Source organism: Mobula birostris, unplaced genomic scaffold (assembly GCF_030028105.1).
Source record: "Mobula birostris isolate sMobBir1 unplaced genomic scaffold, sMobBir1.hap1 scaffold_1614, whole genome shotgun sequence".
NCBI lineage: Eukaryota > Metazoa > Chordata > Chondrichthyes > Myliobatiformes > Myliobatidae > Mobula > Mobula birostris.
This window is the reverse complement of record NW_027274656.1, coordinates 53,344-79,364: the sequence shown is the minus strand read 5'-3', so window position 1 is coordinate 79,364 and position 26,021 is coordinate 53,344. Positions and strand designations below refer to the sequence as shown.

At 46.4% G+C, this 26,021-nt stretch overlaps 1 protein-coding gene across 1 annotated transcript; it reads left to right on the top strand.

Moving 5' to 3' along the window:
* Positions 1-267: 267 nt before the first annotated feature.
* On the top strand, positions 268-24,788 carry LOC140192538 (uncharacterized; the record flags this gene model as incomplete). Its single annotated transcript, XM_072250102.1, has 6 exons — positions 268-384; positions 6,942-7,106; positions 9,725-10,203; positions 17,436-17,729; positions 21,598-21,703; positions 24,577-24,788. Coding segments are annotated over exons 2-6 (1,125 nt in total), but the record flags the coding sequence as incomplete, so codon positions are not given.
* Positions 24,789-26,021: the final 1,233 nt, after the last annotated feature.

Below are 26,021 nucleotides of genomic sequence, written 5' to 3'. Positions count from 1 at the left end.
AATTTCAGGTTGCATACTGTATACATACTCTGATACTAAACAAACCTCTGAACCCTTTATACAGCGGGGTAGAAGCCAGGTGGTACATGTTTCCAGTCTTTTGTATCTACTGCCCAGTGGGAGAGGGGAGAAGAGAGAATGTGCGGAGTGGGGGGAGTCTTCGATTCTGCTTTACTGAGGTAGCGAGAGTGCATGGAGGGGAGGCTTTCTTGGAACTTGCTGTGTCTGAAACTTAACCTTTGTTTGCATGCCACCCACACAGATCATTTCATCACATCGGTGCGTTGCGACAGTACAAGGGAAAAGACCGTAAGGCGTAGGAGACCGTGATTCTCGTTCGGCCCAACAAGTCTGCCCCGCAAAGAAGATACAAAAGACAGTTGGGTAAGAGGAATCAGTTTGTGGATCATCTGAAGAGAGAGAGGCTGCAATTACGGGAAGTTCAGAGGGATCTCGGTGTCACAGAAACAAAGGTCCCACAAGTAGATCAGAACATATTGGCCTTCATTGCAAAGTACAAGAATAAACACAAGAGATTCAAGAATTGGGTTGTTTGGTTACAGAAGATACAGTAACAGAATGCAGAATAAAGTGTTACAGAGAAAGCAATCAAACAATAAGGTGCAAGTTTATAATGTAGTAGAGGTCAAAATTCCATCTTATTGTACTGAATGACAATTCAATAGTGGGATGGAAGCTGTGGTACGTGCTTTCGTTGTTTAAAAAGAGCTAACCTGCCAGTTTGGCAACCTGTGGCCTAGTTCCTGCAATCATTTAGATTTCTTTGTAGCTGCATTCTAGGTGAATACGGCAGGGAGGTGGCCTATAATTAAACATCATCATCAAGTCGTATGACGTGGGCAATCAGGCCTTTGGCCATTTTTCTGCAGGACTGGTGTGCCATTGCTGCCTTTTCTGCCATTGTTGTCTTTACAAGACGCTGACCCCAGTTGTCTCAATGCTCTTCAGAGATTGTCTGCCTGGCATCAGTGGTCACATAACCAGGACTTGTGATATGCACAAGTTGTTCCTGTGGCTTCATGTGACCCTGATTGGGGGGACTAAGCGGGTGCTACACCTTGGCCAAGGGTGACCTGCAGGCCAGCGGAGGGAAGGAGCGCCGTACACCTCCTTTGGTAGAGACGTATCTCCACCCTGCCGCCCCATTTAACAACACTTATACAATTGCTTTCGAATCTGTCAAATGCCAACACAAGTACTCTCTCAGCCTATTTTTACTCTGTGGGAGATATGTGGAAAAGGCTCTGTTGTCACTTGGCTGTTCTCCAGCGTATGAATCAGGAGCAGGGCTTCCACTTAGCAAAGTCACGGGTATAATTGCAACTTCAAGGTGCATTTGCGTGGGTACGTGGGAGGGAGGTGCTGAACACAGACTACTGGGACCAGCAGGGAGGATGCTGTGGTCAGCATGGACCTATTGGGCTGAAAGGACTCTTGGCCTCTGGGGTTCCCTGCCTGAAGGGAATGGGTTCTTTACTCAGTGGGGGCATGGCTACTGTTACTGAAGGAACACAGAATCTGCTGGAAGAACTCATTGGGTCAGAGAGCATCTGTCAGTCCTGATACAGGATTTCAGCTGGAAACATCGACAATTCCTTCCTCCCTCCACGGATGCTACCCGGTCTACTGAGTCCCTCTGCCAGATTCTCTGTTGCTCCAGATTCCAGCATCCGCAGTCTCTTACCTCCATTTTCATTACTGAAAGGCTGTTTCAGATTTAATTCCCCTTCTCTCCTATCAAATTCCTTATTGGGACAGGTTGTTCTCTGGCAAGGATGTGATCGGTAGGTGGGAAGCCTTCAAAGGAGAAATTCTGAGAGTGCAGAATTTGTATGTTCCTGTCAGGATTAAAGGCAAAGTGAGTAGAAATAAGGAACCTTGGTTCTCAAGGGATATTGCAACTCTGATAAAGAAGAAGAGGGAGTTGTATGACATGTATAGGAAACAGGGAGTAAATAAGGTGCTTGAGGAGTATAAGTGCAAGAAAATACTTAAGAAAGAAATCAGGAGGGCTAAAAGAAGACATGAGGTTGCCTTGCCAGTCAAAGTGAAGGATAATCCAAAGAGCTTTTACAAGTATGTTAAGAGCAAAAGGATTGTAAGGGATAAAATTGGTCCTCTTGAAGATCAGAGTGGTCGGCTACGTGCGGAACCAAAGGAAATGAGGGAGATCTTAAATAGGTTTTTTGCATCTGTATTTACTAAGGAAACTGGCATGAAGTCTATGGAATTAAGGGAAACAAGTAGTGAGATCATGGAAACTGTACAGATCGAAAAGGAGGAGGTGTTTGCTGTCTTGAGGAAAATTAAAGTGGATAAATCCCCGGGACCTGACAGGGTGTTCCCTCGGACCTTGAAGGAGACTAGTGTTGAAACTGCAGGGGCTCTGGCAGAAATATTTAAAATGTCGCTGTCTACAGGTGACATGCCGGAGGATTGGAGAGTGGCTCATGTTGTTCCGTTGTTTGAAAAAGGATCGAAAAGTAATCCGGGAAATTATAGGCCGGTAAGTTTAACATCGGTAGTAGGTAAGTTATTGGAGGGAGTACTAAGAGACAGAATCTACAAGCATTTGGATAGACAGGGACTTATTAGGGAGAGTCCACATGGCTTTGTGCGTGGTAGGTCATGTTTGACCAATCTATTGGAGTTATTCGAGGAGGTTACCAGGAAAGTGGATGAAGGGAAGGCAGTAGATATTGTCTACATGGACTTCAGTAAGGCCTTTGACAAGGTCCCGCATGGGAGGTTAGTTAGGAAAATTTCAGTCGCGAGGTATACATGGAGAGGTGGTAAATTGGATTAGACATTGGCTCAATAGAAGAAGCCACTTGCTTCTCTGAGCGGAGGCCTGTGACTAGTGGTGTGCCACAGGGATCAGTGCTGGGTCCATTGTTATTTGTCATCTATATCAATGATCTGGATGATAATGTGGTAAATTGGATCAGCAAATTTGCTGATGATACAAAGATTGGAGGTGTAGTAGACAGTGAGGAAGGTTTTCAGAGCCTGCAGAGGGACTTGGACCAGCTGGAAAAATGGGCTGAAAATGACAGGTGGAGTGTAATACAGACAAGTGTGAGATATTGCACGTTGGAAGGACAAACCAAGATAGAACATACAGGGTTAATGGTAAGGCACTGAGGAGTGCAGTGGAACAGAGGGATCTGGGAATACAGATACAAAATTCCCTATAAGTGGTGTCACAGGTAGATAGGGTCGCAAAGAGAGCTTTTGGTACATTGGCCTTTATTAATCAAAGTATTGAGTATAAGAGCTGGAATGTTATGATGAGGTTGTATAAGGCATTGGTGAGGCCGAATCTGGAGTAATGTGTTCAGTTTTGGTCACCAAATTACAGGAAGGATATAAATAAGGTTGAAAGAATGCAGAGAAGGTTTACAAGGATGTTGCCAGGACTTGAGAAACTCAGTTACAGAGAAAAGTTGAATAGGTTAGGACTTTATTCCCTGGAGCGTAGAAGAATGAGGGGAGATTTGATAGAGGTATATAAAATTATGATGGGTGTAGATAGAGTGAATGCAAGCAGGCTTTTTCCACTGAGGCAAGGGGAGAAAAAGACCAGAGGACATGGGTTAAGGGTGAGGGGGGAAAAGTTTAAAGGGAACATTAGTGGGGGCTTCTTCACACAGAGAGTGGTGGGAGTGTGGAATGAGCTGCCAGACGAGGTGGTAAATGCGGGTTCTTATTTAACATTTAAGAATAAATTGGACAGATACATGGATGGGAGGTGTATGGAGGGATATGGTCCGTGTGCAGGTCAGTGGGACTAGGCAGAAAATGGTTCGGCACAGCCAAGAAGGGCCAAAAGGCCTGTTTCTGTGCTGTAGTTTCTACGGTTTCTATGGTTATCAAGCAGTAGTAAACCAAGGCAACTGGACTTGCTGTGTTGTCTCGAAAACATTTCACCACTCATCCAAGAGGCTCCTTCAGTTCTAAGCCCTGGTGGGTCGTTTTCTGGTTTATAAACTCTGTGAGTTGTTTAAAGGTATTGCAATCACATGCGGGTCATTAAGAGATAATGAGAGGGTCATTAGCCTTATCTTTGCATGAATGGAGTTGTGTGTGGCCGATAAACAGATGTGTGCAGTTCTCGTTGCACTGGACAGTATGTACAATATTGCTCTGTTTATGTCTGGGTGCCAGGTTCTTGGGATGCACATGTGGTGGGTGTCTGGAATGCACGGCCTGGGGGGGTGGTAGAGGCAGTAACATTAGAGTCTTCTGAGAGGTGTTTCAATATGTGCATGAATGTGAATAAAGTGGAAGGATATGGACATCGTGCAGACAGAGGGGATTAGTTTAGCTGGCTGTTTGATTACCACTGTAATTAGTTCAGTATGACACTGTGGGCCGAAGGGCCTGTTCCTGTGTTGTACTGTTCCATGTCTAACAGTACAGTACAGCGCCGGTCCTTCAGTTACTATGCTCCTGTGCTGTGTACAATACCATAGAAACCACAGAAAAACTACAGCTCAGAAACAGGCCTTTTGGCCCTTCTTGGCTGTACCGAACCATTTTCTGCCTAGTCCCACTGACCTGCACACGGACCATATCCCTCCATACACCTCCCATCCATGTATCTGTCCAATTTATTCTCAAATGTTAAATAAGAACCTGCATTTATCACCTCGTCTGGCAGCTCATTCCATACTCCCACCACAGAAGCCCCCCCAATGTTCCCTTTAAACTTTTCCCCCCTCACCCTTAACTGCCCCTGGTTTTTTTCTCCCCTTGCCTCAGTGGAAAAAACCTGCTTGCATTCACTCTATCTATACTGTGACGAGAATACACATAAATTAAGATGTTTGCTGGCCTGGGCTAGCATCAGTGGCATCAGCAGTTGGTCTGCCACCTGTCCTCAGGGGAAGGAGAGATAAGGAACAATGAAGCATCATCTGGAGATGTGTAATGAAGGGACGGGAGAGAGGGCTGTCTAGAGCGGCTCCCCCTTTGAACCCTGAACTGTTTGAAGTGATGGACAGGCGATACCCCAGCAGGGGGATAAAAAGGGACAGGTTCGCTAAGGCAAACACACACGACACCCGAGGTAACGAGACCCTGGGAGTGGTGCGCCTCTCATGAGTCGGTGGGAAGTACCGGACCTTAAACGCACAGGGTGAAAAGGTACGATCAGCGGGAATCCGGTGTGTGACCGCCCTTGCTTGGGTGCCGGGTTCACTGCAGAGGATCGACCGCATCTGGAGGAGGGGTCACAGTCGGTGACCTCAGGTGACATCACAAAGGACCCGCCTGAAAGCTGCTTGTGAGCAATATCGCCGGTCTGTGAGCGGAAGCCGTTCTGAATGATCAGTCGTTCCCGTTCTCTCTCTCCCCCACCCCCACGTTGTACATCACCATGGCAACGATTACTGCGAACTGAACTATTAAATTGAACTGGACTTTTGTGTCACTTTGAAACTGGTCATTTACCCCTAGACAACGATAGAGCTTGATTGATGCTGTTATTTTAATTCTGTGCACATGTGTGTTTATCATTGCTGAACTGTTGCATTTATTATCCTTTCGATTACTGTGTTGCTTGTTTCTTTAATAAAACTTTCTTAGTTCTCGTAATCCAGACTCCAACTGAGTGATCCATTTCTGCTGGTTTGGCAACCCAGTTACGGGGTATGTAACAATACCCATCACAATTTTATATACGTCTATCAAATCTCCCCTCATTCTTCTACGCTCCAGGGAATAAAGTCCTAACCTATTCAACTTTTCTCTGTAACTGAGTTTCTCAAGTCCCGGCAACATCCTTGTAAACCTTCTCTGCACTTTTTCAACCTTATTAATATCCTTCCTGTAATTTGGTGACCAAAACTGAACACAATACTCGAGATTCAGCCTCACCAATGCCTTATACAACCTTATCATAACATTCCAGCTCTTATACTCAATACTTTGATTAATAAAGGCCAATGTACTAAAAGCTCTCTTTGCGACCCTATCTACCTGTGACGCCACTTTTAGGGAATTGTGTATCTGTATTCACAGATCCCTCTGTTCCACTGCACTCCTCAGTGCCTTACCATTTACCCTGTAAATACCCCTTTGGAACGACTCTCACTGCAGGGTATGGTTTCCCTTTAAGCAATGTACCTTTAAATTGACTTAATCAACTACAGATGTCATGATCTTCTGAAGGACTCGACAGACTTGACTCTCAAGCAAGCAAGTACGGCACCTTTAAGTGGTGGCTGGAGGGGTGGGGACTCCAGGCCAGGCTGAGGCCCCCTCTTCCCGGTATCTTGTTGGCAAATGTGCTGTTGCTGGAGAATAAGATTGAGGACCTGAGGGCAAGATTGCTGTATCGAGGGGGGATGAGGAATTGTTGTGTTCTGTGTTTTACTGAGACGTGGCTAACTCAGAGTTTGGCAGATGCAGCGATCAGACCCAAAGGCTTCTCGATACACAGAACGTACCAAACTGCCGATTTGGAAAAGGCAAAAGGTGGAAGTGTGTGTTTCATGATAAACTCTTTGTGGAGCTCCAATGTGGTGGCTTTGGTGAAATCATGTTCCCCTGATTGAACACCTAACGGCCAAATGTCGTCCATTCTATTTATCAAGAGAGCTTTCCTCCATAATCCTGACCACAATTTACATCCCACCATCGGCTGACTGTAATCAGTCACTTGAGATACTGCATGATGCCGTCACCAAACAAGAAACAGTCCATCCCAACACATTTCAGATCACAGTTGGGGATTCCACTCAGGCTTGTTTGAAGAAATCCCTCCCCAGTTACAATCAGCATATAACCTGTAGCACCAGGGGTCCCAAGACACTAGACCACTACTAGGCTAAGATAAGGAATGCTGTCCGTTCCATGCCCGGACCTGACTTTGGGAAATCAGATCACTTGGCTGCCCTTCTCCTCCCTTTATACAGGCAGAGGCTAAAGAGCAAAGCTCCAGAGATTAGGACAACAAAGAGAAGATCGCAAGGGGCAGAGGAGTGGCTACGGGGCTGCTTCGAGTCGCTGGACTGGACCGTTTTCAAGAATCCATCTGTGGATCTGAATGGTTATCATGGACTTTATAAAAACAGTTGTAGGTGAGTGTGCCCCCACAAAATCATTCCGAGTCTTTCTTCCCCGACCAGAAACCCTGGATGAACCATGATATCCACCATCTGCTGAAGACCAGATCAGAGATGTTCAAGATTCACAACCAAGAAAGTTATAAAAGGGCCAGGAATGATCTCTGGAAAGCCATCTGACGGGCCAAGTGGCAATTCCAGTCCAGACCAGGCTTGAATCAATGAAGGATGTTGAAAGCGTCCAGTGAAGGACGCTTCGCTTTCAGATGAGCTCAGTGCCTTCTATGCTCACTTTGACTGTCAAATCACGGAGTAACCTTCGCGAACTCCGACGGCCGCTGATGATCCTGGGTTTCGGTCTCTGAGGCTGATGTGAGCGCATCCTTCAGGAGGGTGAACCCACGGAAAGCATCCGGTCCAGATGGGAAACGTGGCCGAGTACTAAAGATCTGTGCTGATCATCTGGTTGGAGTGTACACTGAGATCTTTAACCTCTCACTTTGGCAGTCTGAGTTACCCACCTGCTTCAAGCGGGTTTCAATCATACCAGTGCCCAAGAAGATTGTAGTAACCTGCCTCAATGACTATAGTCCAGTGGCACTTGCATCCACAGTGATGAAATGTTTCTGAGTTGAAATATATTTATTCCTGCCTGAGGAGTGATGTGGATCCACTCCATTTTGCCCCCCGAAACAACAGGTCCACAGCAGATTCTATTTCATTGGCTCTTCACTCAACCCTGGAACATCTGGACAGCAAAGGTGCATACGTCAGGATGCTCTTCATTGACTACAGCTCGGCATTCAGTACCATCATCCCCTCAAAACTAATCAATAAGCTTCAAGAACTAGGCCTCAATACCTCCTCATGAAATTGGATTCTCGATTTCCTCAGTTGCAGATTGGATAACCTTGGATAACCAGGGGTAACCTTCCCCAGTTTGGATTGGCAACAACATCTCCTCCACAATCACTGTCAGCACAGGTGCCGCGCACGGCTGAGTGCTTGGCCCCCTGCTCTACTCGCTTTACGCTTACGATTCCGAGGCTCAACACAGCTCCAGTGCCATACCTCAGGTTTGTTGATGACACCACTGTCATAGGCTGATCGAGCTGACGAGTCAGCATGTCGGAGGAAGATTGAAAATCTGGCTGAGTGGTGCCAAAGCAACCTCTCACTCAATGTCAGCAAGACCAAGGAGCTGATTGTTGACTTCAGGAGGAGGAAATGAGCGGTTCATGAGCCAGTCCTCATTGGGGATCAGAGATGGAGAGGGTCAGCAACTTTAAAATCCTCAGTGTTATCATTTCAGAGGGTCTGTCGTGGGCCCAACATGTAACTGCAATTAAGAAAGCATGACAGCACCTCTACTTCCTTAGGAGTTTGCAAACATTTGGCATGACAACCAAGATGCTGACAAACTTCTATTGATGTGTGGTGGAGAGTATATTGACTGGCTGTTTCTTGAACAGAAAATCCTACTAAGAGTAGTGGATCCAGCCCAGACCACCAGGGGTAAAGCCCTCTCCACCACTGAGCACGTCTACATGGAGCATTGTCACAGGCAAGCAGCATCCATCATCAGGGACACCCGCACCCAGGCCGTGCTCTCTTCTCACTGCTACCATCAGGAAGGAGGTACAAGAGCCTCAGGACCCACACCACCAGGTTCAGGAACAGTTATTACCCCTCAACCATCAGGCTCTTGAACCAAAGGGGGATAACTTCACTCTTGCCCCATCACTGAACTCTCCCGTGATGAATGGATTTGTATGGCTACCATGCAAAACAAAGTTGTTCGCTGTATCCCAGTACATGTGACAACAATAAACTTTCAAACACATTTCATAGGGAAGGCAAGTGCAATGTTAACATTCACTTCGAGAGGACTAGAATATAAGAGCAAGGATGTAATGCTGCGGCTTTATAAGGCATTGGCCAGACCACTTTCGGAGTATTGTGAGCAGTTTTGGGCCCCGTTATCTGAGAAAGGATGTAGGTCCAGGAGGTTATGAGAATGATCCAGGAATGAAAAGGTTAATGTATAAGGAGTATTTGATGGCTCTGGGCCTGTACTCACTGGAGTTTAGAGGAATGAGTGGGTATCTCATTGAAAACTAGCAAATAGTGAAAGGCCCAAATAGAGTGGACGTGCAGAGTAAGTTCCCAATGGTGGGAGGATCTAGGGGCAGAGGCCACAGTCTGAAGAGAAGGACATCCCTGAAGAACAGATTTTTAAAAAATGCACAGTTGAAATTTCACACCCCTTTTCTGAATGTCCCCAAATGCTACAGATGAGGAGGAATTATTTTAGCCAGAGGCTGAGGCTGGTGAGCCTGTGGAACTTATTGCCATAAACGCCTACTGGAGGCCAAGTCATTGTGTATATTTAAAACAGAGGTTGATAAGTTGCCAATTAGTCAGGGTGTCAAAGGTTACGGGGAGAAGGCAGAGAGTGGGGTTGAGAGGGATAATAAATCGGCCATGATAGAATGGTGGAGCAGACTCGATGGGCTGAATGGCCTTAATTCTGCTCCTACAACATATCTGATGGTCCTACTGAAAGGGGCAATGTTTGCTTTGTCTCCCACCTCCCAATCCATGTTATTTTCTAATTATTTCCCACTCTTCAGGTCACTTGGATGTAACTACACCAAACTGTGATCTCCTTTCTGGCAAGAAGGAAATGAAGCGGCTCTACTTCATACTACTGTTGGACCTCCCCTTAAACAGCCGCGTGTTCCCCGCTGGAACGCTGGCCGCCATCCCCGAGTCCGACTACCTGAAGGAGATGGAGAGGGAGGTGGGTTCGCGCCGCCGACTGAAATTCCAGCTGGTGGACGCGGAGGTGAGCCTGGAGCTGGAGCTGGACACCCTGCAGCTGCTGAGTGAGCAGGAGGCGGGGCTGCTGCAGGCCGTCAGCCCCTCGGCCCGGCGGCTATACTTCTACCTGGAGGAGAAGAATGCGCTGCAGGCCGCCCTGCAGCTGAAGCCGGGCGACCCAGTGACTCTGGAGCACAACTCCGAGGCCCTTCCCGGCATCCTCAGGTACAAAGGCAGCATCGTGGACAACCTCGTGCTCTCTGGCACCTACTTCGGCATCGAGCTGCAGGTAAGCCTCTTTTGCTCCCGATTTGGCGCAGAGGACATTTACAGGGACGTTGCTGGGATTTGGGCACCTGAGTTATAGGGAGAGGTTGAACAGGTTAGGATTTGAATCCCCAAAGTGTAAGAGAACAAAGGCACACCTTGTTGCTGTGTACAGGATTATGAGGGGTATGGTGGTTAGTGGTTGTCCGTTGTGTCCGACGTTGACAGGAAAGTTGCGTGGGAGAGCTTTTAAAGTGGAAAAGCCATTGTATTGGGGCAAATCCACTCTCTCAGTTTTCTGCAGGTTTGGTCCCCTAATCTGAGGAAAGACATGCTTGCCATAGAGGGAGTACAAAGAAGGTTCACCAGATTGATTCCTGGGATGGCAGGACTTTCATATGATGAAAGACTGGATCGACTAGGCTTATACTCTCTGGAATTTAGAAGATTGAGGGGGGATCTTATTGAAACGTATAAAATCCTAAAGGGATTGGACAGGCTAGATGCAGGAAGATTGTTCCCGATGTTGGGGAAGTCCAGGACGAGGGGTCACAGTTTGAGGATAAAGGGGAAGCCTTTTAGGACCGAGATGAGGAAAAACTTCTTCACACAGAGAGTGGTGAATCTGTGGAATTCTCTGCCACAGGAAACAGTTGAGGCCAGTTCATTGGCTATATTTAAGAGGGAGTTAGATATGGCCCTTGTGGCTAAAGGGATCAGGGGGTATGGAGGGGAAGGCTGGTGCAGGGTTCTGAGTTGGATGATCAGCCATGATCATACTGAATGGTGGTGCAGGCTCGAAGGGCCGAATGGCCTACTCCTGCACCTATTTGCTATGTTTCTCTCGACCTCAGAATTCTGGGTCCAGTGATACCAGCAAGCATCACCAACTGGGGTGTTCCTCGGTTTCTTCTTTCTTTTCAAATCTTTTTATTGTTATATACAGAAAAAATAACGAGTACATTAAAGTAACAACACTTACAATGTCTCAAAAAAGACATTATCTTAAAGATTGAAAAAAATTTTTGTGATAACAAAAAAAAACCTACTGAGCAGAAAAGTGAGAAAAAAAGAGAACCCATTAGGTGTACAACCCCGGAGCCATGCGTCATACACAAAGCTTCTAAAAATAAACATCAAACAGCCAGCAAGAAAAGAAAATATACTAAAACATTTACAATTAGATCGTGGAAAAATTATATCAATTAACTCAAATGATAATAACGAGCAAATGAGCCCCATCTTTTCTCAAAATCAAATAAAGGTTCAAAGGTTCGACTTCTAATTTTCTCCAAACTAAGACATAGCATCACTTGAGAGAACCATTGTGATAAAGTGGGAGCTGATGTGTCCTTCCACTTCAACAAAATGGCCCTCCTAGCTATCAACGTAACACATGCAATAACATGTTGGTCAGACACGGAAATACCATGAATATTTTGAGGAATTATTCCAAAAAGTACAGTTAATTTATTAGGTTGTAGATTAATTTTACATGCTTTAGAAATTGTTGAAAAAACCAACTTCCAGAACTGTTTCAATATAGAACAAGACCAAAACATATGTGTCAGTGTAGCTATCTCAGTTTTACATCTATCACAATGACTACCAACATTAGAAAGTCTCTCCTTCGTCAAATGATAACGATGTACAATTTTGAAATTGAATCAATGAATGGATAGCACAGATTGAAGAGGAGTTAACCAACTTCAAACTCCGCATCCAATCCTCCAAAGATAAAAGTCAAATTAAGTTCTTCCCAATCCTGTTTAATCTTAGATAAAGGACACTTATCCCATTGTAATAATAAATTACAAAAATATTTAAGTAATTTTCCTTACATATTAGAGGCTGACCTGTTAGATACTATTATGAGTATGAATCCTTTGATTAAGGGGTCTTCATTGGTTTCATTGGATGACCATGACATCTTCTGTTCCTTGCCATGCCCTTCGCTCTCCATAAAGTGTTGCAGAGCGGCCTTCCTGTCCGTTGGATCTGTCCGTCGACCTCATCCGCCCAGTCTGCCAGAGCTGACTCGGTGTTCTGGGACGGGCACATCTCTGTCTTACCGGGGCGTGAGTCCCGCCGAGCACCTCCGCCTGGTTTAGCCCGCCAGTCGAAGCGGTGCACTGGGGTGTGGCCTCTCTCGCGTGCTAACGGCTACTCGGAGCCACAGGTGAGAACTGAGTACCTGGTGGGGAGCAAAGGTGAGTGAGCTGCCCCAGAATGGGCACAGCAAGCCCCTTCACCAGAGGAGCTACCCCTCCCTGGACACCCCTTACTCCCCAGGAGGGGCATAGATAGGGAGACAGCAAGCAGGCTTTTGACAGTGAGACTAGAATGAGGTCACAGGTTGAGGTTCAGATTTATTTATTGCATGTACATTGAAACAAGCAGTGAAATGTGCCCTTTGCATTAATAACCAATGCACCCATGGTTAACCCACAAGTGTCGCAACACATTCCAGCACCAACATGGCATCCCCACCGTGCTTGGCAAAGCAGCAACAACACAAACATCAGCAAAACAAGCCCCATTCCCATCCCTCTCAAACACAGGCAGGCCAGGATGGGTGGCCTTTGGCCCTCCAGTCCTTGTCCTCGGATTCTCAGGCCTGTAAGTTCGGACTTCACCCAGCTCACTTGCTGATCACGGCCCGGGCCTTGATGTACACATTGTGGATAGTTTTAGGGGAATCCAAGGGGGATCATCCTTACTGGGAGGGTGGTGAGAATGTGGACATGGACCTGGTTTCACTGCTTAAGAGAAGTTTGGATAGGAGGGGTGTGGAGGGCTATGGTCCAGGTGCAAGTCGAGGGAACTAGGCCGAATATCAGGCCAGCACAGACTAGCTGGGCTGAAGGGCCTGTGTCTGTGCTGTAGTGTTCGATGACTTCCTATAAACCCCAACACATCTTAGATAAATTCCAGGACATCTTCAATGCCTTAAAAAGACAGCATCCATCATTAAGGACCATATCACCCAGGTCATGCCCTGTTCTATTGCTACTAACAGGGAGGAGATACAGGAGCCTGAAGGCGCACACTCAACAATTCAGGAACAGCTTCTACCCTCTGCCATCCCATTTCTGAATGGACATTGAAACCATGAATACTACCTCACTATTTTCTAGTTTTGCACTACTTATTTAACTAATACACACTCTCTCACACACACACACACACACACACACACACACACACTCACACACTCACGCTCACACACACACTCTCACACTCACACTCACACTCACATGCACTCACGCTCACACACACACACACACTCACACTCACTCACACTCACACGCACTCACACACACACACACACACTCGCACTCACACACACTCACACTCTCACACTCACACACACACTCACACTCACACACACACTCACTCACACACACACACACTCACACTCACATACACTCGCACGCACACACACACACACACACATAGAAACATAGAAAATAGGTGCAGGAGTAGGCCATTCGGCCCTTCGAGCCTGCACCGCCATTTATTATGATCATGGCTGATCATCCAACTCAGAACCCTGCACCAGCCTTCCCTCCATACCCCCTGATCCCCGTAGCCACAAGGGCCATATCTAACTCCCTCTTAAATATAGCCAATGAACTGGCCTCAACTGTTTCCTGTGGCAGAGAATTCCACAGATTCACCACTCTCTGTGTGAAGAAGTTTTTCCTCATCTCGGTCCTAAAAGGCTTCCCCTTTATCCTCAAACTGTGACCCCTCGTTCTGGACTTCCCCAACATCGGGAACAATCTTCCTGCATCCAGCCTGTCCAATCCCTTTAGGATTTTATACGTTTCAATCAGATCCCCCCTCAATCTTCTAAATTCCAATGAGTACAAGCCCAGTTCATCCAGTCTTTCTTCATATGAAAGTCCTGCCATCCCAGGAATCAATCTGGTGAACCTTCTTTGTACTCCCTCTGTGGCAAGGATGTCTTTCCTCAGATTAGGGGACCAAAACTGCACACAGTACTCCAGGTGTGGTCTCACCAAGGCCTTGTACAACTGCAGTAGTACCTCCCTGCTCCTGTACTTGAATCCTCTTGCTATAAATGCCAGCATACCATTCGCCTTTTTCACCGCCTGCTGTACCTGCATGCCCACTTTCAATGACTGGTGTATAATGACACCCAGGTCTCGTTGCACCTCCCCTTTTCCTAATCGGCCACCATTCAGATAATAATCTGTTTTCCTATTTTTGCTACCAAAGTGGATAACTTCACATTTATCCACATTAAATTGCATCTGCCATGAATTTGCCCACTCACCCAACCTATCCAAGTCACTCTGCATCCTCTTAGCATCCTCCTCACAGCTAACACTGCCGCCCAGCTTCGTGTCACCCGCAAACTTGGAGATGCTGCATTTAATTCCCTCATCCAAGTCATTAATATATATTGTAAACAACTGGGGTCCCAGCACTGAGCCTTGCGGTACCCCACTAGTCACTGCCTGCCATTCTGAAAAGGTCCCGTTTATTCCCACTCTTTGCTTCCTGTCTGCTAACCAATTCTCTATCCACATCAATACCTTACCCCCAATACCGTGTGCTTTAAGTTTGCACACTAATCTCCTGTGTGGGACCTTGTCAAAAGCCTTTTGAAAATCCAAATATACCACATCCACTGGTTCTCCCCTATCCACTCTACTAGTTACATCCTCAAAAAATTCAATGAGATTCGTCAGACATGATTTTCCTTTCACAAATCCATGCTGACTTTGTCCAATGATTTCACCGCTTTCCAAATGTGCTGTTATCACATCTTTGATAACTAACTCTAGCAGTTTCCCCACCACCGACGTTAGGCTAACCGGTCTATAATTCCCCGGTTTCTCTCTCCCTCCTATTTTAAAAAGTGGGGTTACATTAGCCACCCTCCAATCCTCAGGAACTAGTCGAGAATCTAACGAGCATCCACTATTTCTTGGGCTACTTCCTTAAGCACTCTGGGATGCAGACCATCTGGCCCTGGGGATTTATCTGCCTTTAATCCCTTCAATTTACCCAACACCACTTCCCTACTAACATGTATTTCTCTCAGTTCCTCCATCTCACTGGACCCTCTGTCCCCTACTATTTCTGGAAGATTATTTGTGTCCTCCTTAGTGAAGACAGAACCAAAGTAATTATTCAATTGGTCTGCCATGTCCTTGCTCCCCATGATCAATTCACCTGTTTCTGTCTGTAGGGGACCTACATTTGTCTTTACCAGTCTTTTCCTTTTTACATATCTATAAAAGCTTTTACAGCACACACACACACTTTAATTCAGCTTTTCTTGCTATTATTATGTTTTGTGCTGTGCTGCTGCTGCAAAGGCAACTAATTTCACAACATATGTTTGTGATATTAAACCTGACCCAGTTTCCCGCCTGTAACTCATTCTCAGGGATATAGCCTGCTTATTCCATCCAGTATGTATGTATTTGCACATATATTAAAATACTTCAGTAAGTTGTGCACAAATAGAATTGTTAAAGAAGTACTGAGGTAGTGTTCGTAGGTCGAATGTCCATTCACAGGTCCGATGGCAGAGGGGAAGAATCTGTTCGTGAGTCGTTGAGTGTGTTCCCTCAGGCTCCTGTACCCCCTCCCTGATGGTAGCAATGAGAAGAGGGCATGTCCCAGGTGATGGGGGTCCTTAATGATGGACGCCGTCTTTTTGAGGCGTCACTTTTTGAAGATGTCCTGGAATTTGTCTAAGGAATATTGGGGTTTATAGGAAGTTGTGGAGTATTGGAGCTGGCAGACCATAAGGGTGCAAGAGTATAACAAGGTAGACTTGCTGTTAAAAGTTGATTTTATTGCACTAGGGGACTGTTGAACAGTTGTGTACTTGACCTAGAGTACATCCCTTGCCACTCCCTGCATATTCATGGTCTAACAAACTCTTAATCATTGCGATTGTATCTGCGTCCACCATCGCTTATGGCGGTACATTCCAGGCACCCTGCACACTGTGTGGGGGAAAAAAAATGCCCCTTGGAATTTGCCCCCTCTCACCTTAAATACAAGCCCTCTGGTATCACCCTGGGGAAAAAATTCTGACCATCTACTCATAACTATCGCTCTCATAAATTTGTAAACTTCCATCAGGTTTGCTCTGAGCCTGCTATTCTGTATATATTTGCCCAAAGTTTGTAACTCATTCCTGGGTATCTGTTAATCCATGTAGAAGTCCTCCAAATTCCTCAATTATAGTCCAACCTGTATCCCGCTCATGGGCATCTGTTATTCCATACATCATCATTGTGTGCCATGTCGTATGACATCATCATTATGTGCCATGTCGTATGATGTGGGCGATCATGCTCTTTGACCATGATTACTCTTGACAAATTTGTTCACAGAAGTGGTTTGCCATTGTCTTCTTCTGGGCAGTGTCTTTACAAGACGGGTGAGCCCAGCCATTATCAACACTCTTCAGGTGTTGTCCGCCTGGCGTCAGTGGTCGCGTAACCAGGACTTGTGATGTGCACCTCTGCTCCCATGGCTTCCCGTGACCCTGATCAGGGGAGGGCTAAGCAGGTGCTACACCTTGCTCATGGGTGACCTGGAGGCTAACAGACAGAAGGAACACCTTACACCTCCTTTGGGAGAGGCATATCTCCACCCCACCACCCAAATTCCATATGCATTACCTCCCAGATTCCCACTTGTAACGGATACCCGGGAGGGAGGTATACATCAGAATCAGGTTCATTATCACTAACGTATGCTGTGAAATCCTTTGTTTTGTGGCAGCAATACATGAAAAATGACTGTAATTTACAACAGTTTGTACTGTGGTGGAGTCCAGGACCAGAGGGCACAGTCTCAATCCCTTTAGAATGGAGACGAGGAGGAATTCCTTCAGCGAGAGTGGTGGTGAATCTATGGAATTCTTTTACACAAGTCATTGGGTATATTTATAGCGGTGGGTGATAGATTCTAGATTAGTCAGGATGTCAAAGGTTATGGGGAGAAGGCAGAAAAATGGTGTGATGGAATGGGGAGCAAACTTGGTGAGCTGAATGGCCTTATTCTGGTCTTATCGTGTTATTAAAAAAAACAAATAGTTCCAAAAACAATCAAATGTCCTGAATCCCACAATTTTCCTTCACACATCGTCAAACATTGAATACTTACTGGTGTTGAAGGGGTGGGGGAATTCACTCATCTGTCCCACCCCCTCCACTGCAAAACCTCCCCTTCTCTACTTCTTGTTGCTTTGTCCAGGTGGATGCAGACTTTGACGGGCTAAATGATGGAATGTATGGCGGGAAGCAGTACTTCCAATGCAGGGAAAACCATGGGTTCTTTGCGCCTTTCATCAAGGTGAAACCGCAAAGGAGTTCTGTGGATACTAGACAGCCGGCGCTCACGGTGAGCCCGAATCACACCAGTACCGAGCACGGTTGTCCTGTGAACCCTGGAGACCGCGTGGCCATCTACATGGAAGACAGGATAAAGGAAGGGACGGTGATGGGCCTCTTTCAAAGGGGATCAATGGTTGCAGTCAGCTTTAAGCAGGTGAGTGGTCACATCTCGGACTGTTCAATGGGAGATAGAAACTAGACTTGGAGCACACAGGTAATCCCATGAAGGAAGGTTGGGCAACCAAGGCTCCAGTTTTCAGCTGGAGTTCAGAAGGATTGATTGGTTTACTATTGTCTCATGGACCGAGATACGGTGAAAAACATTCACTTGGGTGCCATCCAGACATATCACGCCATGTACAAGTACGGTGAGGCCGAGTCAGAGCACTACCACACAGAAACAGGCCCTTCAGCCCCTCTAACCTGCCAAACTGCTACCACAGCCCTCCATGCCTCTCCCAGCCACGTACCTATCCAAGTTTCTCTTTAAGTGTTGAAATCGAACCTGCATCCACCACTTCCGCTGGTGGCTGGTTCCATGCCCTCACCAGAGTTCACAGTAAATTTCTTTCTTTTTGTAATTTATTTTTTATTGAATTTCATCATCAAACAAACATTTCCAGAAGATGTATTTCAGATACTGTACATATATATCATATAATCATATTTGTCACAAATCTCCACATAATATTTATCTGAGGTATACACTTACAGAAAGGAGAGGAAAGAAAGAACAATCGAAAGAAGAAAACTATGTACAGAGTAGGGAGTGATCTTTTTTTTTTACAACATATTCATTGATTTGTGAGAATAAAATCAGGCCTATGAGGTGTTATATAGTTAAACCATTTTTTCCGGTATGAATAAAATTGTTCCAACTTATGATTAACAGATGCTGTTATCTTCTCCATTTTGTAAATGTCCATTGCAATTTCTGTCCATGCATTTAGAGTTGGGCTCTTCTGTGATAATCATTTCCTGGTAAGGGTCTTTTACCAGCCACCAGCAGTAAATTCATTAAATATTTATCTCTTTTCAACCATTCTTGAGGTATATACCCAAAATATATGGTCTTACTTTCTAAGGGTATTTCACATTTGAAGATGTCTTGTAGGGCATTGTGTATCCCACTCCAATAGTCTTTGATAACGGGGCATTCCCAGAAAATATGATAATGGTTTGCATTTTAATTTCCACAATTTCTCCAGCAAACAGGGAGGTTACTATCATAATGGGATTTCTGAGAGGGTGTAATAAAATATCATATCAAGTTTTTCCACCCAAACTCCCTCCATTTCTGTGAACTGGTACACTTCCATTGATACCTCCATATTATTGTCTATTCTTCCTCAGATATTATTATCCCTCCTTCCTTCTCCCATTTTGTTTTAATGTATGAAGTCGAATGTGTTTTAAGATTTGACAAACCCTTATACACGCTTGAAATGATTCTACTACTGTTGTCTGAATTATATGCTTTTCTAAATAGCTCTATCAGACATGTACTTGCCTTGGTTACATTTTTAACCATCCTATTAACACACTGTCGCGTTTGTAAATACCGGTAAAAGTCTTGTTTTTCTAATAAGTGTTTCTCTTTGAGCATTTCAAAACTGAACAATGTTCCTTCTTTCATTATATTGCAAATAGCTGTTGTTCCTTTAGCTGTCCAGTCATTAAATCTAGCATCCAATTTATTCGGCGTAAGATCCCAGTCATATGCACACCATTTAAGAATTGCAATGTCTCTCTCTAGTTTATATCCTTTTATAATGGTTTTCCATATTTTAAGAGTCCATTTCACCCACGGGTTATCAATAGTATTTATGTAACTTTGTAGGTTGTTATTGGCCAAAATTGCCTGTATGGGGATGGAAAGTATCCTCTCCTCAATGTTTTTCCATTGAGCGACATATGATGGGTTGCACCAACATATCACAGCTCTCAACTGTGCTGCAAAATAATAATCTCTAAGAGAAGGTAGGCCCCATCCTCCCCTTTTCTTTGGCTAATTGCAAAGTTTTGAGACAAACCCTAGGCCTTTTACCTTGCCATATATATCTTGATAGCATCTTGTTCCATTCATTGAATTGATTTTGGGTAATCTCTATTGGTAGGGTCTGAAAGAGGTATAGTAGTCTGGTCAGTATATTCATTTTAATAGACTCAATCCTTGAACTGAGACCAAGAAAAGGAATAAATATCGAGAACATGAGCTGAAGAGCCCTTGGCAGTGAGTCCATCGGTTGTGGGAACAGTTCAGGGATGGGGCAAGTGAAGTTATCCCTTTGGTTCAAAAGCCTCATGTTTGAGGGTTAGAAACTGTTCCTGAACCTGGTTGTTACCCCCTCTGAGTGAAGAAGTTCCACCCCATTTTCCCCTTAACCTTTAACCCATGACCTCTTGTTCTAGTCTCACCCAACCTCAGTGGAAAAAGCTTCTTGCAGTACAAATTTGATTATCATTCAACCATACATGAATATAGCCAAGAGAAAAGGCATTCCCCGAGGGCCAAGATGTAAAACACATTACCAACAACACACAGCATACTACACGTGGTACATAGTACAAATAGCATATATGGTTACGATTTCATAAAAACATAAAGTCAGAACAAAAAAAAAAAATATATATATATATAGTCCAAGTCCCTGAGTGGCACGACTTGATTGATGGAAAGTTGTCCTGGTCCAGTTTGTTCATTCACCGAGCAAACACTGGAGAGCAGCACTTATGGGAGGGGCCAGCCGCCAACCTAGTACGGATTCGAGTGTGCCCTACAGAGGCCCTCCCACACTGCCCTTTCTCCTGGATGGCTGCTGCAGGCGAGTCTGCGGCCGAGGCGATGCAGCTCCCTCGCCAGGACAATCACTTGCCCCATTTGTTGGATCACACACTATCTTGGCACAACGATACACAATGGCAGTGGTCTTCAACCTCTGGGCCGCGGACCGATACCGGGCCGCGAAGCGTGCAGGGGTGCAGTGGTGGCCGGGACGCACCCAGCACATCATTAAGAAAAAAGCCGAAATAAACAAGCTAATTGATTAGGTGCTGCCCGGCACGTAAATGTCGGCCCAGATCAGAGGTGACTGCCAGCTTTTTTCTTAAAGATGTGCTGGGTGCGTCCTGGCCACCGCCGCACCCCTGCATGCTTCGCGGCCCGGTATCGGTCCCCGGCCCGGAGGTTGGGGACCACTGCACAACAAGCCCAGACAACAACAACAGTACACAATAAGTCTGGCTCCATTGCTATCAAGCAACTCACTAATGTGATGGTCCTTCAGCACTTGATCTTCTTAGTATCCAGCAGTGACTTATGATCATGAAAAGGACATAAAAGACGAACAAATGTACCTTTGATTGGACCCGATGTGGCCACTGCATCTGAGCGAGCCCTCATCTTACTGTTTACTATTTACCCTAACTATACTCCTCATATCTATGTCTCTATCAAATCTTCTCTCATTCTCTTGCGCTCCAGGGAATAAATTCCTAACCTAATCACTATTTCCCTATAACTCAGGTCCTCAAGTATTGGCAACATCCTTGCAAATTTTCTCTGCGCTATTTCAATCTTATTGATATCTTCCCCGTAGCTGGACGACCAGAACTACACACGGTTCTTCAAATTTAGTCTCACCAATTTTGCAACTTCAGTATAATATCCCAACTTATGTACCCAGTTCTTTGGTTTGTGAAGGCCAAGGTGCCAAAAGCTTTCTTTACGACCCTATTTGTACCCCCGATGATTTTATTGACCTCTGTAAGATCGCTCTTCATTTTATCTCCAGTGGTTCAGTGAATAAAAATCCTAGCCTGTCCAATCTGCTCAGTCTCTCGAATCCTGCCAACATTCTTGTGAATCTTTTCTGCGCTCTTTCCAGTTAAATAACATCTCTCCTGTACCGCGCTGACTCCTCCGGGTATGGCCTCACCGGCAACCTACACATCTGCACCATGACCTCCCAACTCCAGTATTTTGCACCGACCCGCCTGAGGATCTGCCCCCTCTGTTCCAGGACCCGTCGAAGGGAGAAAGGCTGGAATCCATGATGACCATCCCACTGGAGTCCATCATCAAGACGGAAATGCTGCAGCCCCCCCGAAACGTCCAACACAGCATCTGTGAGTGGTGTGGGGGGACGTCTCAGAGGCTGGGTAGCGGGAGGTCAGGCGAGTGGGGAATGGAGAATGGGGGTAGAGACCGATCTGCAGAATTCTCTGTTCAATGAAGCAGTGGAGGCTACCTCAGTAAATATACTTAAGACAAGTTTGGATAGATTTTTGCATAGTAGGGGAATTAAGGGTTATGGGGAAAAGGCGGGTAGGTGGAGATGAGTCCATGGTCAGATCAGCCATGATCTTATTGAATGGCGGGGCAGGCTGGACGGGCCAGATGGCTGACTCCTCCTATTTCTTATGTTCTTGTGACTCAGGTGGGGGGCGGGGTAGGGGATAGAGGCAAGGAGTTTTGGGAGGGAGAGGTGAGTTTCTACATGTGGGGGATTTTCTGTGTGGTACGAGGAGCTGGGGTGGACGGGGGGGGGTCCGTGTTGGTCTTGGATGGGCTCAGTGGAGTTGTCGGCCTGGCACAGTCCAGCCGTTCTTTACTTCATCCGCTGCTTCTGCCGATAACATTCCAGTCATACAGCACGGAAGCAGACGCTTTGATCCGACCGGTCCATACTGACCAGGATTCCCCATCAAAGCTAGCCCCATTAGCTTGCACTTGGCGTAGAAACTTCCAATCCTTTCCTACCCCTGCCGTCTTTTTAAATGCTGTTAGTGTACATAAATAGTCAGCCGGCACTGCAGTGACATCAGCCCGGACTTTCAGGCGAATGGTCCGGGTTCGAATCCGGCCAGCTCCCTGCACGCTTTCCATCCGTTGTGGGTTGAACGTCGAGCTAGCAACTCGGCCTCGTAAAAACAGTCAAATGTTACGGAAACGGCAAAAAATGCCGCCCGCTGCGCCACAAGGCGTGAAAAGGAACAGCAACGATTTGCAGAAATAACAATTCAAGGACAGTTGGACAGGTTCAGCCTCTTCCCCTGTAAGGTCATTCCATATACTGTCCACTCACTGGATAAAAAATTGCCCCTCATGTTCTCGTTAAATCTCTCCCTCCTCACCTTAAACACTCAGTGGCCACTTTATTAGGTACAGGAGTGGAACATGGTGCAGCCATCCACTTCAAGGTTCGACTTCTACGTTCAGAGATGCTCTTCTTCACCGCTGTTGTTAACAGGTAACCATTTGAGTTACTGTTGCCTTCCTGTCTGCTTGAACCAGTCTGGCCATTTTCCTCTGACCTCTCATTACGTCTGCAGAATTAGCATTCACTGGGTGTTTTGTGCTTTTCACACAGTGCTCTGTAAACCAGACTGTTTTGTGGAAATCCCAGGAGATCAGCAGTTTCTGAGATACTCAAACCACCCCATCTGGCACCAACAATCATGCCACGGTCAAAGTCACTTAGATCACATTTCTTCCCCATTTTGATGTTTGGTCTGAACAACAACAGAACCTCTTGACCACGTCTGCATGCTTTTATGCATTGAGTTGCTGCCACATGATTGGCTGATTAGATATTTGCATTAATGAGATGGTGTGCAGATGTATCTAACAATGTGGCTATAGAGTGCCCTCCAGTTCTTGGTTCCCCAGCTCAGGGGAAAAGACAGTACATTCACTCTGTCTATGGCCCTCAGGACATTATCCACCACCGTTGAGTGGACCTTCCAAAGGTAACACCCATCATGGGCCTCCATCACCCAGGGCATGCCCCCTCCTCATTGCTGCCATTAGACAGGAGGTACGGGAGCCTGAAGACGCACAGTCAATGATTCAGAAACAGTTTCTGCCCTCCACTATCGGATTTCTGAACAGTCTGTGAACTCACTATTTGCTCTCTTTTTGCACTCATTTATTTTCTTTATTTCTTGTAATAAATTATACAAATTTTAAAAATGTCTTTACACAGTTCTGCTGCCATAAAACAACAAATTTCCAGGCATATGTCAGTAATAATAGACCTGATTCTGAACTTGGTTCACCCCTCGTCACTTTATACCCCTCGACCGTGTCGCCCCTCCTCATTCCGTACCCCTCGACCGTGTCGCCCCTCCTCATTCCGTACCCCTCGACCGCGTCGCCCCTCCTCACTCCTTACCCCTCGACCGCGTCGCCCCTCCTCACTCCGTACCCCTCGACCGCGTCGCCCCTCCTCACTCCACACCCCTCGACCGCGTCGCCCCTCCTCACTCCACACCCCTCGACCGCGTCGCCCCTCCTCACTCCACACCCCTCGACCGCGTCGCCCCTCCTCACTCCACACCCCTCGACCGCGTCGCCCCTCCTCACTCCACACCCCTCGACCGCGTCGCCCCTCCTCACTCCGTACCCCTCGACCGCGTCGCCCCTCCTCACTCCGTACCCCTCGACCGCGTCGCCCCTCCTCACTCCGTACCCCTCGACCGCGTCGCCCCTCCTCACTCCGTACCCCTCGACCGCGTCGCCCCTCCTCACTCCACACCCCTCGACCGCGTCGCCCCTCCTCACTCCACACCCCTCGATAGCGTCACCCCTTGTGACCTTACACACTCAATAGCATCACCTCGCGTGGCCTTACACACTTGCTAATGTCACCTCTCGTGACCTTACACACTCGATAGTGTCACCCCTTGTGACCTTACACACTTGATAATGTCATCCCGCATGGCCTTACACACTTGCTAATGTCACCTCTCATGACCTTACACACTCTGTAACTTCACCCCTCATCAGTTTTTCCTCTCCGTCAGGTTGCTTCCCCCTTCTCCTGTGGTCCAATGAAGGGAGTGCTGAACCTCGTTCGGAAGGTTAACTCACCTTGTAATCCTGCAGCTCCTGCACGGGGATTCCCAGACACCTCCACATCTGCAAGCTTTGTGCTTCTCACAGGGGCTGGCCCTGGACTCTCGCTCGCTTACCTGGGCCCTGCTTTGTTTCCTTGCAGCCCGAGAGAGCCAGGTGTGGGTGGACGGCGTAGAGAAAGGTGGGAGCCTGCGACACCAGGCCCTGGTGAATGGAGGGAGCCCTCCTCACAACTGGCTGGGAGTCAATTCTGTCGTGCAGATCAACGTGGACCAGGGACCTCCTGTGACTGGGCTCATCAGGTGGACAGGACAGCTGCCGGGGACATCCGGAGAGCAGGCCGGTGTAGAGCTGGTGAGTTTAGCATGGGGAGGGGAATCGCAGGGCTCACTGCACCCTCATGGAAGTTGTAATGGGTTTCATTACGTCGTGCAAGCATGAAGCAAGCTGCCAGTAGAAGTGGGAGACATTCAAAGGAAGTTTAAAATAAATTTATCATCAAACAACCCACGTCACTGTGCAGAAGTCTTGGGCAGACTGGATTTTTAAATGGTTTCCAATGGTATGGCCTCCACAGAGCCCTGATCTCAACATCCGCAGTGCTGTCTGGGATTACCCGGAGAGACGGAAGCAAGTGAGAATCTGGAAGAACTGTGGCAAGTTCTCCAAGATGCTTGGAACAACCTACCAGTCGATTTTGTTTAAAACTGCACAACAGTGTAACTAAGAGAACTGATGCAGTTTTAAGGGCAAAGAGTAGTCACACCATACAACCATAAAACCATAGAAACTACAGCACAGAAACAGGCCCTTTGGCCCTTCTTGGCTGTGCCGAACCATTTTCTGACTAGTCCCACTGACCTGCACACGGACCATATCCCTCCGTACACCTCCCATCCATGTATCTGTCCAATTTATTCCTTAAATGTTAAAAAAGAACCCGCATTTACCACCTCGTCTGGCAGCTCATTCCATACTCCCACCACTCTCTGTGTGAAGAAGCCCCCACTAATGTTCCCTTTAAACTTTTCCCCCCTCACCCTTAACCCATGTCCTCTGGTTTTTTTCTCCCCTTGCCTCAGTGGAAAAAGCCTGCTTGCATTCACTCTATCAAAACCCATCATAATTTTATATACCTCTATCAAATCTCCCTTCATTCTTCTACGGTCCAGGGAATAAAGTCCTAACCTATTCAACCTTTCTCTGTAACTGAGTTTCTCAAGTCCCGGCAACATCCTTGTAAACCTTCTCTGCACTCTTTCAACCTTATTTATATCTTTCCTGTAATTTGGTGACCAAAACTGAACACAATACTCCAGATTCGGCCTCACCAATGCCTTATACAACCTCATCATAACATTCCAGCTCTTATACTCAATACTTTTTTAAAACATCTTTTAAAAGTTTCTAATGTATCTGCCTCTACCAACACTCCAGGCAGCACATTCCACTGTGTAAAAATATTGCCCCTCATACCTCCTTTGAAATTACCCCCTCTCACCTTCTGGTATTAGACATTTCAATCCTGGGAAAAGGAAGTGTGTTTCTACTCTGTCTATGCCTCTCATAATCTTAGACCATAAGACA